This window comes from Mytilus edulis, chromosome 4, assembly GCF_963676685.1.
Source record: "Mytilus edulis chromosome 4, xbMytEdul2.2, whole genome shotgun sequence".
In the NCBI taxonomy this organism is placed as follows: Eukaryota; Metazoa; Mollusca; class Bivalvia; order Mytilida; family Mytilidae; genus Mytilus; species Mytilus edulis.
In genome coordinates, this window is record NC_092347.1 from 97,030,427 (window position 1) to 97,045,395 (window position 14,969).

General features: G+C 35.9%; 1 protein-coding gene across 1 annotated transcript; it reads right to left on the bottom strand.

Annotated features, from left to right (window-relative positions):
* Window positions 1–1,302: 1,302 nt before the first annotated feature.
* On the bottom strand, window positions 1,303–2,466 carry LOC139521630 (uncharacterized). Its single transcript, XM_071315110.1, has one exon. The coding sequence runs from the start codon at window positions 2,464–2,466 to the stop codon at window positions 1,303–1,305; it is 1,164 nt and encodes a 387-aa protein (XP_071171211.1).
* Between the last annotated feature and the right edge of the window lie 12,503 nt (window positions 2,467–14,969).

The following is a 14,969-nucleotide window of genomic DNA, read 5'->3' on the forward strand; positions in this document are numbered from 1 at the left end:
CTGAACTGTTTCCTTATTAGTTCACAAAGAGTTTTTGAACTTTTTTCCCCTATATCATTGCCTCCAATATGTAAAACTAATATAGTTGGCGGATCTTCATATTTTAACATGGTTCTTATTTGTTGTTTCATGTCCAGCACCAAATATTTACTCCCATCCTCTGCAGCCCTAAGTTTACCCCTCCCGGTCTTCCTCTGGCTTCCCCAAAGGCATGCTTAATAATCGAGGATCCAACGATCCAAACTGTAGCATGTCCTGCAATTCTTAGAAAGCAATTATTACTTGCTTATATTGATGCAGGACATACCATTTATTTACATAATACAATATTTTTAAATGCCAGCTCAAGACTGCATTACAAAATAAGCAAATATAGAAACATATTTACACAAATAAATGTACATATATGATGTTCAGGCATTTAAATCCTAATGTAACGCAAAAAGGCCTGTGACTTCCAACGTCCCATTTCTTTAATTTGTTCATCAGAAATACCTTCTAATGCGCATGAAGTTGCCATGCCAATTCTAAAGGAATGGGACTTAAATCCATTGTTTTCTATACCAATTACTGACAGAGACCTTTTTAATAATGCTGAAAACTGGTTTCTTGTAAGGGGGGATCCATCAAAATGACAAAATAAAGGTCCCAGATAAGGTGGGCGAACTTTAATAAAATTAGCCATTATTTGTACTGGACATACATTTTTGTTTTTCTGCTTAGAAATAACCATTGTTGTTCCAGAACCAAACTGATCAGTTTTAGATGACGTCAATAAAACCTCTAATCTTGCATCACAAAGCTTTATATTTTCAAATTTTACAGTATGCATCTGCTTATTTTTACAATCAACTGTTATTTCACCTACTCTCATAAAACCATGAAAGGCTAGAGAAAATGAAGCCATAAACAGTTTTGTCTCATACCCGTTTTTGCAAATCACCGCCAGTGACCTCAATAATTTTTCCAATATATCTCTCGTTATGGGTAATCTAGTGTCCTTTTGATTTGGGCCCCCCAACCTTTTTATTCCTTCAATCAATTTTCTGACAACAAATTTCTGTGTATTGTCTTCTAAATTGTTGATTTTATTAAAGTAACTTAAGCCTGAAATATAGCCAGATACTGTTGAGTGGGACAATTTCTTTCTAAACATATAAACAATGAATGATGTCAAGTCATCAAGCGGAATAGGCCAGACATCAGAAAAACCATGATTTTCTCTGAATTTAACAAATATGTCCATGCTATGCAAATATGCTTTCTGTGTACTGGGTGCTAATGAATTTATAAGTAAATGATTCATTTCAGTTCTGAAATCATCGACAGGAATTCTTGTGGGATTGCTGCTGGAGAACTGTCTGCATTCGGGACCAAGTCCATAAAACGTTGTTCCTGAAATCGAGAAAGAGCATCTGCGATTGCATTATGCTCACCCTCAATATGTTGTGCCCTAAATTGTATGTTATTGTTCATAGTGAGAAAAACTAGTTGTCTTATCAATATCATAACTCTCTTTGATTTTGATGTTCTTTTGTTCACAATGCTTACTAATGCCTGATTATCTATTCTCAACAGAATCTTTTTATTTCTAAATGAACGACCCCATATCATGAACGACAGCACGATGGGAATAAGCTCCAAACATGTTATATCCAATAAAATGCTAGTATCAGGCCAACTACTTGGCCACTGGTATTGTACCCAGTGACCTTGAAAATAAGCTCCACAACCTAATAAAACATTACCTGCACTATCAGTGAATAATTCCAGACTTTCATTAGTCGACCAAAATCTATCAGGAAAATAACACTGACCATTGAATTGATCTAGAAAATTTAGCCAAACTCTAGCATCTGCTTTGACCTCTGAATTCAATCTGACAGTATAATAAGGCTTTCCATTCTTAACTGAAGCTATCAAATCGTAAAAACGACGAATAAAAGCACGGGCTGATATAATAGCCCTTGAACAAAATGCCATTAAACCAGTAATTGATTCAAGTTCCTTCAGTGCCATTTTCTTTTTCGACAAGACCTGATCAAGCATAAATTTAAGTTTATCCAGTTTTTCAGGGGGGATTCTAACCAACATAAGTACTGTGTCAATTTCAAGGCCTAAAAATGTGATACATGTGGTAGGACCTACTGTTTTATTCTCTGCTAGTGGAACACCTAGCTGCCTACATACTTCATTAAAAGTGTCCATCAAAATGGTACAATTATCCGTTGAACTTTCACCAGCAAAGAAAAAGTCATCCAAATAGTGGTCTAAAGTCTCAATGCCAGCTTTCAATGCAACTGTTTTATGCAAAAAAGTGGCAAATTTTTCAAAGAGGGCACATGATATAGAACAGCCTTCAGGCAGACATTTATTAATATAATATTTCCCATCAAAGAAAATTCCCAGAAGGTCAAAATCAGCTGGGTGAACCAATAAAATTCTAAAGGCCTGACTAATGTCCATTTTTGCGCAAAGCACGTTATTTCCTAATTCAGAGATCATCCCAACCACTTTATCAAAAGAAGAATACTTTACTTTACAAATTTCTGGATCAATGAAATCATTCACACTCCAGTTTAGAGGATATGACAAGTGAGTTATAAGACGCCATCCACCGTCATTTTTTGAAACTACCCCAATAGGAGATATTCTTAAAGTTGAAATTGGTATTTTTGAAAAGGGGCCCCAACATTCTACCAAGATGCACTTCTTTTTGTAATTTTAAATTCGTTTCAGTTTTGTGAACTTCTGCCGAAATGAGATTGCTTGCAAAACTCGAGATCCTTGGACCAGTATAGTTTAATCTAAACCCCTCTATAAATCCCAATAATAACATTGCTGCATCAGTTTTGTTTTCATAATTTGACAGTAATATTAATTCTCTTAAAGATTTAATTTTGACTGGGGTTTTGCCTTTGTCCCATAAATGCTCCAGGAGAACGGAATCTGGTGTTATTTAGCATTTGCCTATGCAAAGGGTTGAAAATTAGATGCTGTTTTTTGTGGTGCTTGAGGCCGGGCTGATCTGAATCTCTGAACAATCCCAGGTGACTGAGGATTATTAGAGTTAGTCACTTTGCTATTAGTGCAATATATAACCGGATGTACCCCACTGCATTTTAAACAAGCATGTTTGTATGTGCAATATTGTTGGGTGCACGTCCCATTATAATTATATGCATAGCATTTAAGAAAATTGTTTGTTGGTTTTAGTGCAATATTGAACTCGGGCCCATTAATTGGACCTGCTAGTTGCATATACAATAACCATAGCTCAGTGTCTATGACAGACCAGGATCCAGCAGGCTCCTGTGATCTACGCAGTCTAAACTGTTCATCATACAATTTCCATCCTAAACCTGCATAGCGTTTAGCCCCTAACCTGACAGTTTGCATATACTTCAACAGTTCTTGGAACTGAGATGTATGTATAGTACAATAAATACTGATATATATTAAAAAGGCATCCGTCCATATACCTATTGTGTTAATTCTTGTATCCTGTTGCTTAGGTTGTAATATAATCTGTCCCTGATTAAATGTAAGTGTTTGATTCACTCCTGTTATGTTTTGTGAATTATTTAACAAACTGCCCATATCTACATATTCCCCATTTATTACTTTTTGTTTGACATTTTGCGATACGTTTCGCGCTATGTCATCTGACGCCTTAACCGTTTCAATGGGTAAGGCATAACCTGTGTTAATTAGGGGTTGGTGTAATGTTGTATTACCTGGAGCAGGGTAAATTGTTTCTGCTGGCAGTGTTGCTGGGATCATTATTGGACTGTGTGGTAATACATTAGTTGTCACTGTGTTTGAGCCGAGCTGTACAGGTGGTGTTCCACTTGTTCTAGGTAAATTCCTAGGTAATCTATCTGCAATATTAGCAGTCGCCTCTTCCTGTTGCTGTTTCGACTTCTTTGCAGCAGCCGCTGCGCCTCCATTATTTGCCCTGCTTGTCTGCACCCTTTTTCTGCCGGACCTCCTATACATGATCTGAAACTTAAAGTGTATGTGTTATCTTCATTCAAATAAATACATGTGCTTTACCTTATATATATATATATAAAATATTAAAAGTGAATATCCAAAAACATACGTATTTCACAAATCTCTCTCCGATTATATGCCTATAGTTTGCTCTTTCGTGTTATTCTCAGATATATAAACTAAGAATCAATTACTACTTACTAAAATGATTGTTTTGCCATTTGTGCAAATCCGAAACATACGAGTTTATCAAAGCCGGTTCCGGTTTTTATGCCCACCGTTAACCGGAAGTTTGTCATTACAAGTTTGTCAATAAATAGAGTCGAAACACTCAACTTTTTGCTCATTTTTGTCCTGTATTTAGATGAACTAAGTTATCGACTGCATCAATTTATATGCTGACAATAAGCTATTTCAAAATTTCATTGTGAAAATATTTGGTTGATTTGAAAACCCTTTATATCACTAAAGTACGGCAATAACAGTTATAAATTCCTTCACATTTTCAAATTGCATAAAAATATAATGTCTAACACAATCTTGGTTTGATTTATTTTTGGCTGTGACCGTTTACTTAAATTCGACATTCATTTGCACATTAAATTTTTGTATGTTTTTAAATGTCGTTTTTAACTAAAATTACAAGACATCGGGATTAAATCGATATCAATCCGTCTTTATCGTATATCAAAATAAACTTATAGCCCTTTATCAAACCTATTTCAGGTGTTATTTCAACTTTTTTAAGAAGATTATTTTCTCGTCCAATTTTCGTCTGCTGCAATCTTGCCGACGTATTTCGAAAAGACCAAAGCGAGGTTGCGATCAAACTAATCAACACAAATGTTAAATACCCAACAGTGAACCACCACCTGCCCAAATTAAAATCTTCGAGTTTGTACCCAATGGATAACGGGCTTTAAAATTGTAGATTTTAAATCCTTATAGCAATAAGGTGTATTTTCTGGGATTGTTGAAAACTTGCATATTCATCACTATCTGATTTTATGGGTATAACAATCCAGACAGACAAATAGCAATAAGGTGTTTAGGAAAACATGACCTAAAGCCTCCTTCATATAAGTCAAAAACTTGGGAACTCATACTGAATGGTCAAATGTGTTCAATATGAAAATTGCAGTTAAGATGGTAAAATCACAAATCAGCCGTTAACGAAATGGACTGAAAGTATGACTTTTGCGCAAATTTAAAAGGGAAACAGAGGCGGATTTAGAGGGGGGCCCGGCCCCCCCTTTTTGGGAAAAAATTTGGTTGCTTATATAAGGAATCACTGAAGCGTGACTGGAGCGGGCCCCCTCTTAGGTCAGTCAGTGGGCCCCCACATATGAAAATTCCTGGATCCGTCACTGGGAAATGACGGGGAAGGGGCAAATTAACATTCAAGCAGAGCAAATGCTGTTTAAATTAGTATGCGGGTTTTAAATATAGAGTGAAAGTGGAGTCATCTTTTTAAACTTAAGTTAAATATAACTTATGTAGACTTACCTTCTAATTCAATAAAAAAAAAAACACACACGACTCAGAACTATGTCTAATTCACTTGGACTACTAATATGCAAACCTAAAAACAAAAAGAAATATATCATAAAATAGTGATTGAAAAATTCACAACACTTTGAAAGGATAATCCAGACACGTGTTACACGGGGAGCATGTTTGTTTACAAATAATGTCACGTGATCGCGCACTGACCTCGCATGTTGCATCGCCCTTGTAATTCACCAATACATAACCATTTTCATGCAAACATGCAACGTGAATGTGATTGGTTATCAAATAATACAAAAATAATGCATGAACCGTTGAAAAAAAAATTATTTCATCAAATAGATGGATTTTCACTTTCGACACGAATAGGTCGAGTTGACATTTCTGTCATCGGAGATAGTATTGAGATAAATGGGATAAAACGGGCCGTCAAAAAGGTCTAGAGAAGCACATCAGTAGAACCTTATCATGAATAAGTAATACTTACAAAAAATTCTCTAATTGATAAACGATATGACTAAAATTTCACGAAAATAACAATAAATAATTTTGTTCTTCGTGATGAAACTGCTTAAATTGGCGCGAAAAAATATTCTTACTCCTACTGCTTCACGTAAAAAAAAATGTATAGAATTGAATTCGACTACAGTTCAGCATAAAAAAACGTGAATATGCAAAAGTCTGATAATATGTTAATGAAAAAGTGTGTATAAATTTTCGTAAACGAAGTTACCTGTATACTTCACCAAGAACTACATTTGAGCGCAAAGATCGTATGTGTGATTCGGCTTATGTAACAATCGTCAATCGGAACTACTCGGCTATTCACTTCGTGCAACCAGAAAGGCCGAGTAGTTCCGATTGGTAACAAAGTACAACATGATTAATGGAATTTTTTGCGTTGCTATTAAATCATTGAAACCACGTGATTGAGGCCATCTATTTTTATTGCGGGTTCCACATATCTAAATCGGAATTATAGAAAAAATGGAATTTTGTGAGCAGAATCAAAACAGAAATGATGAACACTGCAACATTTCCATCAAAATAAAAATAGGATGGAGGATCTGTGTATTCACATTATTTGTAAAACTCTCCTTCTTCCTGTGAAGCGTGTGCTTTACATCGAGGCTTATTATGCTAAGCATCGACGCCACAGTACTTAAACCAATCAGACAATGTTTATTTGGGGCATTCTATCTAATTTTACTCAGATTTTGGAATATTTTAATCGAAATTATAGAAAAATGGAACATTGTTAGTACATATAAAATAGAAAAAGATGAATACTTTTAGCTGGAGATAATTTGGATGGGGGTTCTGTGTATTCACATTATTTGCACAACTCTCCTTACTGATGCCATATTTTGGAATTTCCGTGACCTAAATGGTTCGCGAAAATTAATATTTTTATATATAGTATAGTAACTAGATACTGAAAAGTGAAACGGTTAAAAACAAATTTATCGTCAGATTATTTTAGAATGGAACTATTGGTACAGTTATTGGTATTTGTTAACGTTTATAGGCAAATATGTTGTTCATATTCATTTAAAGTGTTCTCTCCCTTTACGAGATACCAGCTGAAATAATGCCCGCACTTGTGTTATAATAGGTGTATACTGCAAGCCCTCGACATCGGTTTTTCGGGCGGAAAGTAGGTAAGGGGTCCAGGTATACGTTAATGCCCGCGTCACACTTTCCCGATTTTTATATACGATGGACACCCGAATGCGAAAATTGTAAGTTCGTACGAAGTCGGTCCCGGTCTCGTTAAAATACCAAAAAGTGACCGAAGCAAGTACGATGAATAACGAAGTCTATACGATGGTGCCGAAATTATATACGATAGCAAAAGATGGACATCCGAAGGTTAACCGAAGACGGGTATTTAAGCTTCATATCTCAGCCGAAGCCTACACGATGGATCACGAAGGCTACACGATGGATTACGAAGGTTACACGATAGATTGCGATGATGGCGCGATGGCCATACGATGTCTCAAAGATACGGACAGAATGTCGACAACATATCGTTTCTGTACAAGTCTGCCATGCATGGCGGGAAATCGATCTTTTTGTCTAATTCTTATAAAACTTAAGTTTATTATCCCCTCACCTACTACATGTAAGTTGCGTGTAGATGAAATTGTTATGGACAGTCTAGAACAAAAATGCTCAAAACTTGGTATGGTGTTACTCTTTAAGAATATCTTAAGCACTATTGACTTTAAAGTTCAAAGGTCAAGGTCACAGTGGCAGTTGCAATACAAGGCAATATCACCCTTGTGGACACTCTAAAACCAATATGCTTCAAAAGATTTTTACCACATTTGGTATATTGTTTCTCCTTGGAATGATCTGACATTTTTTACGTTCAAGGCCAAAGGTCAAGGTCATGCAGATGGACTTGTTTTTTCTCCTTGAAATAGCATAATACACAGGATATTGGTTGCTCATTTTTTTACCTGCTGGTTCTAAAGACAATATTAAAGGTATTTCCAGTTACTGAATGTTTTGGTTGATTTCTAAAAAAATAGTTTATGTATCAAATATGCATATTCAATTTACCATTTTCTGCATGTGTGATATACAATATGTTACATACGAGGGGATGCCACGCTCGGCATTGCCTTGTGTGAACTGTAAAATGTGTGCACTAGTCTGAATAATCACACATAATTATGCCCATGTTTACTGATCTATCTTAAGGTAAGGTAATGGGTTCGTTCAAAAAGAGCTCTTTCCAGGAGAATATCATAATAATATAGATAAAAGGAAGGATGTGGGGAAAGCAACAAATGCGGCAAAATATGACATATAGAAAACAAAATGGTTATGGAATAAACATTCATGTGACAACAACTCAGACGATACATAAAAAATCAGAATAATGAAGAAAAAGTTGGTTTCCCTATATACGTGTACCTGCAGTGTTGGTGTACGAGGCGCGTTTATGATTTTCATTATGTTACTTGCTATGAAAAATTGACAAAAAATAACATTTTACTTGTAAAAGTAAATCCTGAGCCTGTAATAGCTGCTCTTGTTCCATTTGAATTTATAGAAACAAAGCTGTCGCCTTTCTTCCTCATAGAATCATATGATATGACCTCCATGTTTTGTGAACGTCTTCCTTAACTGTCGTATTAGACTGACCAGTGCATATCGCGTATAGCACTTTAAATGTATTTTAGCGCGAAAATTAACTTACATTTAGCTGGATTTATTGCCGTCGTAGTTCCATCTTGTCGCCTTCGTACTTTTATTCGATGGCAACACGACGGGATTACGAGGTCTTCACGAAGTCGTGTTGCCATCGTAAGACCTTCGGGTATCTTCGTGATTCATTCGTGTAAACATCGTAATGTCAAAACTGCCCGATGGAAACGATGGAAATACGAATGCAATACGATGTGAAAAGATGCATTCCCGATGACATTACGATTGTCAGGATCGTGATACGAACTCAATACGAACCCTCAACATCGGACGCACCTTCGGGGATTTTTTAACATGTTAAAAAATTTAGAACCCTTCCCGAAGTTGTCCCCGAAGGCTAGAAAAAGTGGCCGATGGATCTACGATGGTTAAAGATGGCACTACGAATAGCCCGATCTGGATACGATCAGTACCGATTTAGAAAATTTCCATTATCATGTTGCCATCGGCGTAAAAATCGGGACAGTGTGACGCGGGCATTAATAAAGGAACAACAGGAACACGGAAGTGGAACAAAAACAAACACCAACATACATAGAAAAAACTATATGACAACAACTGCCATATTCCTGACTTGGTACGGTACATTTAAAAAAAACCATGGTGAGTTGAACCTGGTTTAAAGGCTAACCAAATCTCCCGCTTTGTACAATGTTAAAACATATCGCTAAAATTACAACACTACTTGGCAGAAATACAGCACTAACACATGCAAGAACATTCATCACAGAGAAACGCACAAACAAATAATAAAATAGTCGACACAACTAGCAAACTGCAGAACAGCAACGATCATATTTCATTCACGATAGACACAACAGGATGCCACAAACAGTGACACGATAACTTAACTAACATGCAATCTCGAACTTTATAAAATTATTATTTATTAAACATCCATGATAAAATCCTTAAAATTTTCTAGTCCAACCTTGGAGTTATTTTTTTACTATAAAAATTTAACGAAATGGTCTAAGGATATTCTTAGCAGTCAATACAAAACATTAGTCTAGGCAAAACAGACAAAACTTACATTCTGATTATCTTTTTTATTTAGATATACTGAATGAGCAACAACAAACGTACTATAAATCTGGGTGTGAAGAAACAGTCACGGTGGTCTCGAGGATCGTAATCGCATCAGAATCGTAGATAAGAAACAGTCACGGTGGTCTAGAGGATCGTAATCGCATCAGAATCGTAGATAAGAAACAGTGACGGTGGTCTAGAGGATCGTAATCGCATCAGAATCGTAGATAAGAAACAGTCACGGTGGTCTCGAGGATCGTAATCGCATCAGAATCGTAGATAAGAAACAGTCACGGTGGTCTCGAGGATCGTAATCGCATCAGAATCGTAGATAAGAAACCCAGTCGGTTCAAACTAAAGACTTTAGAAATTATTGGTATTTGCTGCTTCTCCGCCAACAACGCGACTCTAAGGAGTAAGAGGAAATATTGGTCGTCTCGGATTCAGAATAATGTGTCCGTCTAGGGTGACATGTATTTCTTGAGGACTTTTACCTAGTGAACTAGCACTTTTTAAAATCCGGTTAATCGTCTGGGTCTAGTACAAAGCAGGGTTCATACTCCTATCACAGTAACACAATCTCGTCCTTAATATGCATTATTTTTTATTTTTCTTAAATGGAATACGTCTTTAATAGGGATGTCAAAAGATCTGAAATTTGATACTCTTACTCGGATAAATCCTTTACGTCCATTGAAAAGTTTTGATTAACTGTATGACTATAAAAAAAAATACTTGATCCTTGGTTATGTGTATTGTGTCCTTTTTGTGTCAATAGTGCAATGAATAACGGACCACCGTTCCTGATTCATGAACAAAATCATAAATATTATGTTAAAACCATCAAAATGTCCAAATAAAGGCAACAGTGGTATACCGCTGTTCGAAATTCATAAATAGATTGAGAAAAAACAAATCCGGGTTACAAACTAAAACTGAGGGAATCACATCAGATCACATTGAATATAACAGGAGAACTACGACACAACAGAAACACACCACTAAAATGTAACTAACACAGAAACGAATTATAATATAACAATGGCCATTTTCCTGACTTGGCACAGGACATTTTAAGAAAAAATGGTGGGTTGAACCTGGTTTTGTGGCTAGCCAAACATCCCGCTTTTATGGCAATGTTAAATATAAAATTAAAATGACAACATTATACGACAGGAATACAATACAAATAAATGGGAGAGCACATAGAACAGAGAAACACACGAATAATAGCTATCAAAAGATACCAGGTCCACAATCCAACACGACAGACGCGCGCCTCGTCTTGTCTCATAATTTGTCAACGAAATATTGTACTTCAAATTACTTATACGAAACGAAATTTAATTATAAATTAAACAATGACAGAGTTTCAAATAAACTTACTTACTTACTTAGTCCTTGCTATGCCTAATGGCACATAGGGCAAGGACAAGTTTTCCCCACTCTTCTCTGTTGTTTGCTGTTCTTTCCACTGTGCCCCAGGTATATCTTCTTTCCTTTAACTCATTTTCTACAGTGCGACTCCATGTTGTTTTAGGTCGGCTTCTCTTTCTCTTCCCCTCTGGTGTCCATCTAAGGGCTGCCTTGGTCATGTCATCAGATGGTTTGCGTATAACATGACCAAGTCACCTCCATCTTTTTTGTATGATCAAAGTCTCCATGTCTTTGGTATTCGTCATCTCATGTAGGTCTTTGTTGGAGATTTTGTTTGGCCAGAATATTTTCATTATCTTTCGCAAATATGTGTTATGGAAGCTGGAGAGTCTGTTGATGTCTTTGTCAGTCATTCTCCAGCAATCTGAGTCATATAGGAGTACAGCGAGTACACAGCTGTTATATAGTCTGAGCTTGGTCTTCTTTGAAAAGGCTGTTGTTTTCCAGATGTTGCCTAATCTAATGAATGCAAATCAAATAAACATTTTGTGCAAAAAGACATAACACATGACATGCTTTCGAATGATGTGAAATTTATGGTTTCTAACATTGTCATTTTACTGTAAAAATTGTCAGTTCTCATTAATGTGAAGATTACAGAAGAATAATTTATCTTTCTACCTAGAAATGAAATGCTTTAGGATCCGATTAACACAGAATAAGAAAGAGAATTAGAAATTAATTTACATTAGATAACTGTAAATCTAATAAAAGAAAAACTCTTATGAAACTACTTGAATCTGAACTATTTAAAAATCTGCTAATAAAATAGGATTTATAGTAACATCCTGCAGGATACATAAGAGTCGTATATTCATATGATATGTCCTTATATTAGTATATTGTCTAAAGAATTTACATTCAGCATCCATATATTTTCCTTCATCGGAGAAACTTGCAATGTTACACAGGGAAAATAGCATCCGTTCCGACCATTTTTTCCGCTCATTAATTTGGAGGGTTTGACGATGGTTAAAGTTCTCACGGGAATTATGGTACTAATAATACTATATCATTTGCGTACAATGTATGCTAATTCATACTGAAAAAAGTTTATATCTAAAAACATGTGCATTGTGTACTCTGAAAAATGTAGCACAGTATTTAAGTTTGCAGCTTACTTTTTTTCGCCATATACCCGGTATTAACTTTGTCAAGCATTTTCAACAAAAGCAGTTCCTTAGGATCAAATAATTTGTACTAACCACATTAAAAAGGGTGGACGGTTACAAGAATTTCGACTGCCATTCTCTTAGCTTATAGGAAATTGAGTGTACTCTCTGATAATTTGATAATATTTTCTAGTCCAACCTTGGAGTTATTTTCTTACTATAAAAATTTAACGAAATGGTCTAAGGATATTCTTAGCAGTCAATACAAAACATTAGTCTAGGCAAATCAGACAAAAACTTACATTCTGATTATCTTTTTTATTTAGATATACTGAATGAGCAACAACAAACCTACTATAAATCTGGGTGTGAAGAAACAGTCACGGTGGTCTCGAGGATCGTAATCGCATCAGAATCGTAGATAAGAAACAGTCACGGTGGTCTCGAGGATCGTGATCGCATCAGAATCGTAGATAAGAAACAGTCACGGTGGTCTCGGGGATCGTAATCGCATCAGAATCGTAGATAAGAAACAGTCACGGTGGTCTCGAGGATCGTAATCGCATCAGAATCGTAGATAAGAAACAGTCACGGTGGTCTCGAGGATCGTGATCGCATCAGAATCGTAGATAAGAAACAGTCACGGTGGTCTCGAGGATCGTGATCGCATCAGAATCGTAGATAAGAAACCCAGTCGGGTCAAACTAAAGACTTTATTTGCTGCTTCTCCGCCAACAACGCGACTCTAAGGAGTAAGAGGAAATATTGGTCGTCTCGGATTCAAAATAATGTGTCCGTCTAGGGTGACATGTCTTTCTGAGGACTTTTACCTTGTGAACTAGCACTTTTTAAAATCCGGTTAATCGTCTGGGTCTAGTACAAAGCAGGGTTCATACTCCTATCACAGTAACACAATCTCGTCCTAAATATGCATTATTTTTTATTTTTCTTAAATGGAATACGTCTTTAATAGGGATGTCAAAAGATCTGAAATTTGATACTCTTACTCGGATAAATCCTTTACGTCCATTGAAAAGTTTTGATTAACTGTATGACTATAACAAAAAATACTTGATCCTTGGTTATGTGTATTGTGTCCTTTTTGTGTCAATAGTGCAATGAATAACGGACCACCGTTCCTGATTCATGAACAAAATCAGAAATATTATGTTAAAACCATCAAAATGTCCAAATAAAGGCAACAGTGGTATACCGCTGTTCGAAATTCATAAATAGATTGAGAAAAAACAAATCCGGGTTACAAACTAAAACTGAGGGAATCACATCAAATATAAGAGGAGAACTACGACACAACAGAAACACACCACTAAAATGTAACTCACACAGAAACGAATTATAATATAACAATGGCCATTTTCCTGACTTGGCACAGGAAATTTTAAGAAAAAATGGTGGGTTGAACCTGGTTTTGTGGCTAGCCAAACATCCCGCTTTTATGGCAATGTTAAATATAAAATTAAAATGACAACATTATATGACAGGACTACAATACAAATAAATGGGAGAGCACATAGAACAGAGAAACACACGAATAATAGCTATCAAAAGGTACCAGGTCCACAATTCAACACGCCAGACGCGCGCCTCGTCTTGTCTCATAATTTGTCAACGAAATATTGTACTTCAAATTACTTATACGAAACGAAATTTAATCATAAATTAAACAATGACAGAGTTTCAAATAAACTTACTTACTTACTTAGTCCTTGCTATGCCTAATGGTACATAGGGCAAGGACAAGTTTTCTCCACTCTTCTCTGTTGTTTGCTGTTCTTTCCACTGTGCCCAAGGTATATCCTCTTTCCTTTAACTCATTTTCTACAGTGCGTCTCCATGTTGTTTTTAGGTCGGCCTCTCTTTCTCTTCCCCTCTGGTGTCCATCTAAGGGCTACCTTGGTCATGTCATCAGATGGTTTGCGTATAACATGACCAAGCCACCTCCATCTTTTTTGTATGAGAAAAGTCTCCATGTCTTTGGTATTCGTCATCTCATGTAGGTCTTTGTTGGAGATTTTGTTTGGCCAGAATATTTTCATTATCTTTCGCAGACATGTGTTATGGAAGCTGGATAGTCTGTTGATGTCTTTGTCAGTCATTCTCCAGCACTCTGAGCCATAAAGGAGTACAGAGAGTACACAGCTGTTATATAGTCTGAGCTTGGTCTTCTTTTAAAAGGCTGTTGTTTTCCAGATGTTGCATAATCTAATGAATGCAAATCAAATAAACATTTGGTGCAAAAAGACATAACACATGACATGCTTTCGAATGATGTGAAATTTATGGTTTCTAACATTGTCATTTTACTGTAAGTTGTCAGTTCTCATTAACGTGAAGATTACAGAAGAATAATTTATCTTTCTACCTAGAAATGAAATGCTGTAGGATCCGATTAACACAGAATAAGAAAGAGAATAAGAAATTAATTTACATTAGATAACTGTAAATCTAATAAAAAAAACCTCTTATGAAACTACTTGAATCTGAGCTATTAAAAAATCGGCTAATAAAATATGATTTATAGTAACATCCTGCAGGATACATAAGAGTCGTATATTCATATGATATGTCCTTATATTAGTATATTGTCTAAAGAATTTACATTCAGCATCCATATATTTTCCTTCATCGGAGAAACTTGCAATG

Bases quoted from the DNA above. Each gene is read 5' to 3' on its own strand.
- LOC139521630 (XM_071315110.1), bottom strand. From the start codon at position 2,466: ATGGACATTAGTCAGGCCTTTAGAATTTTATTGGTTCACCCAGCTGAT.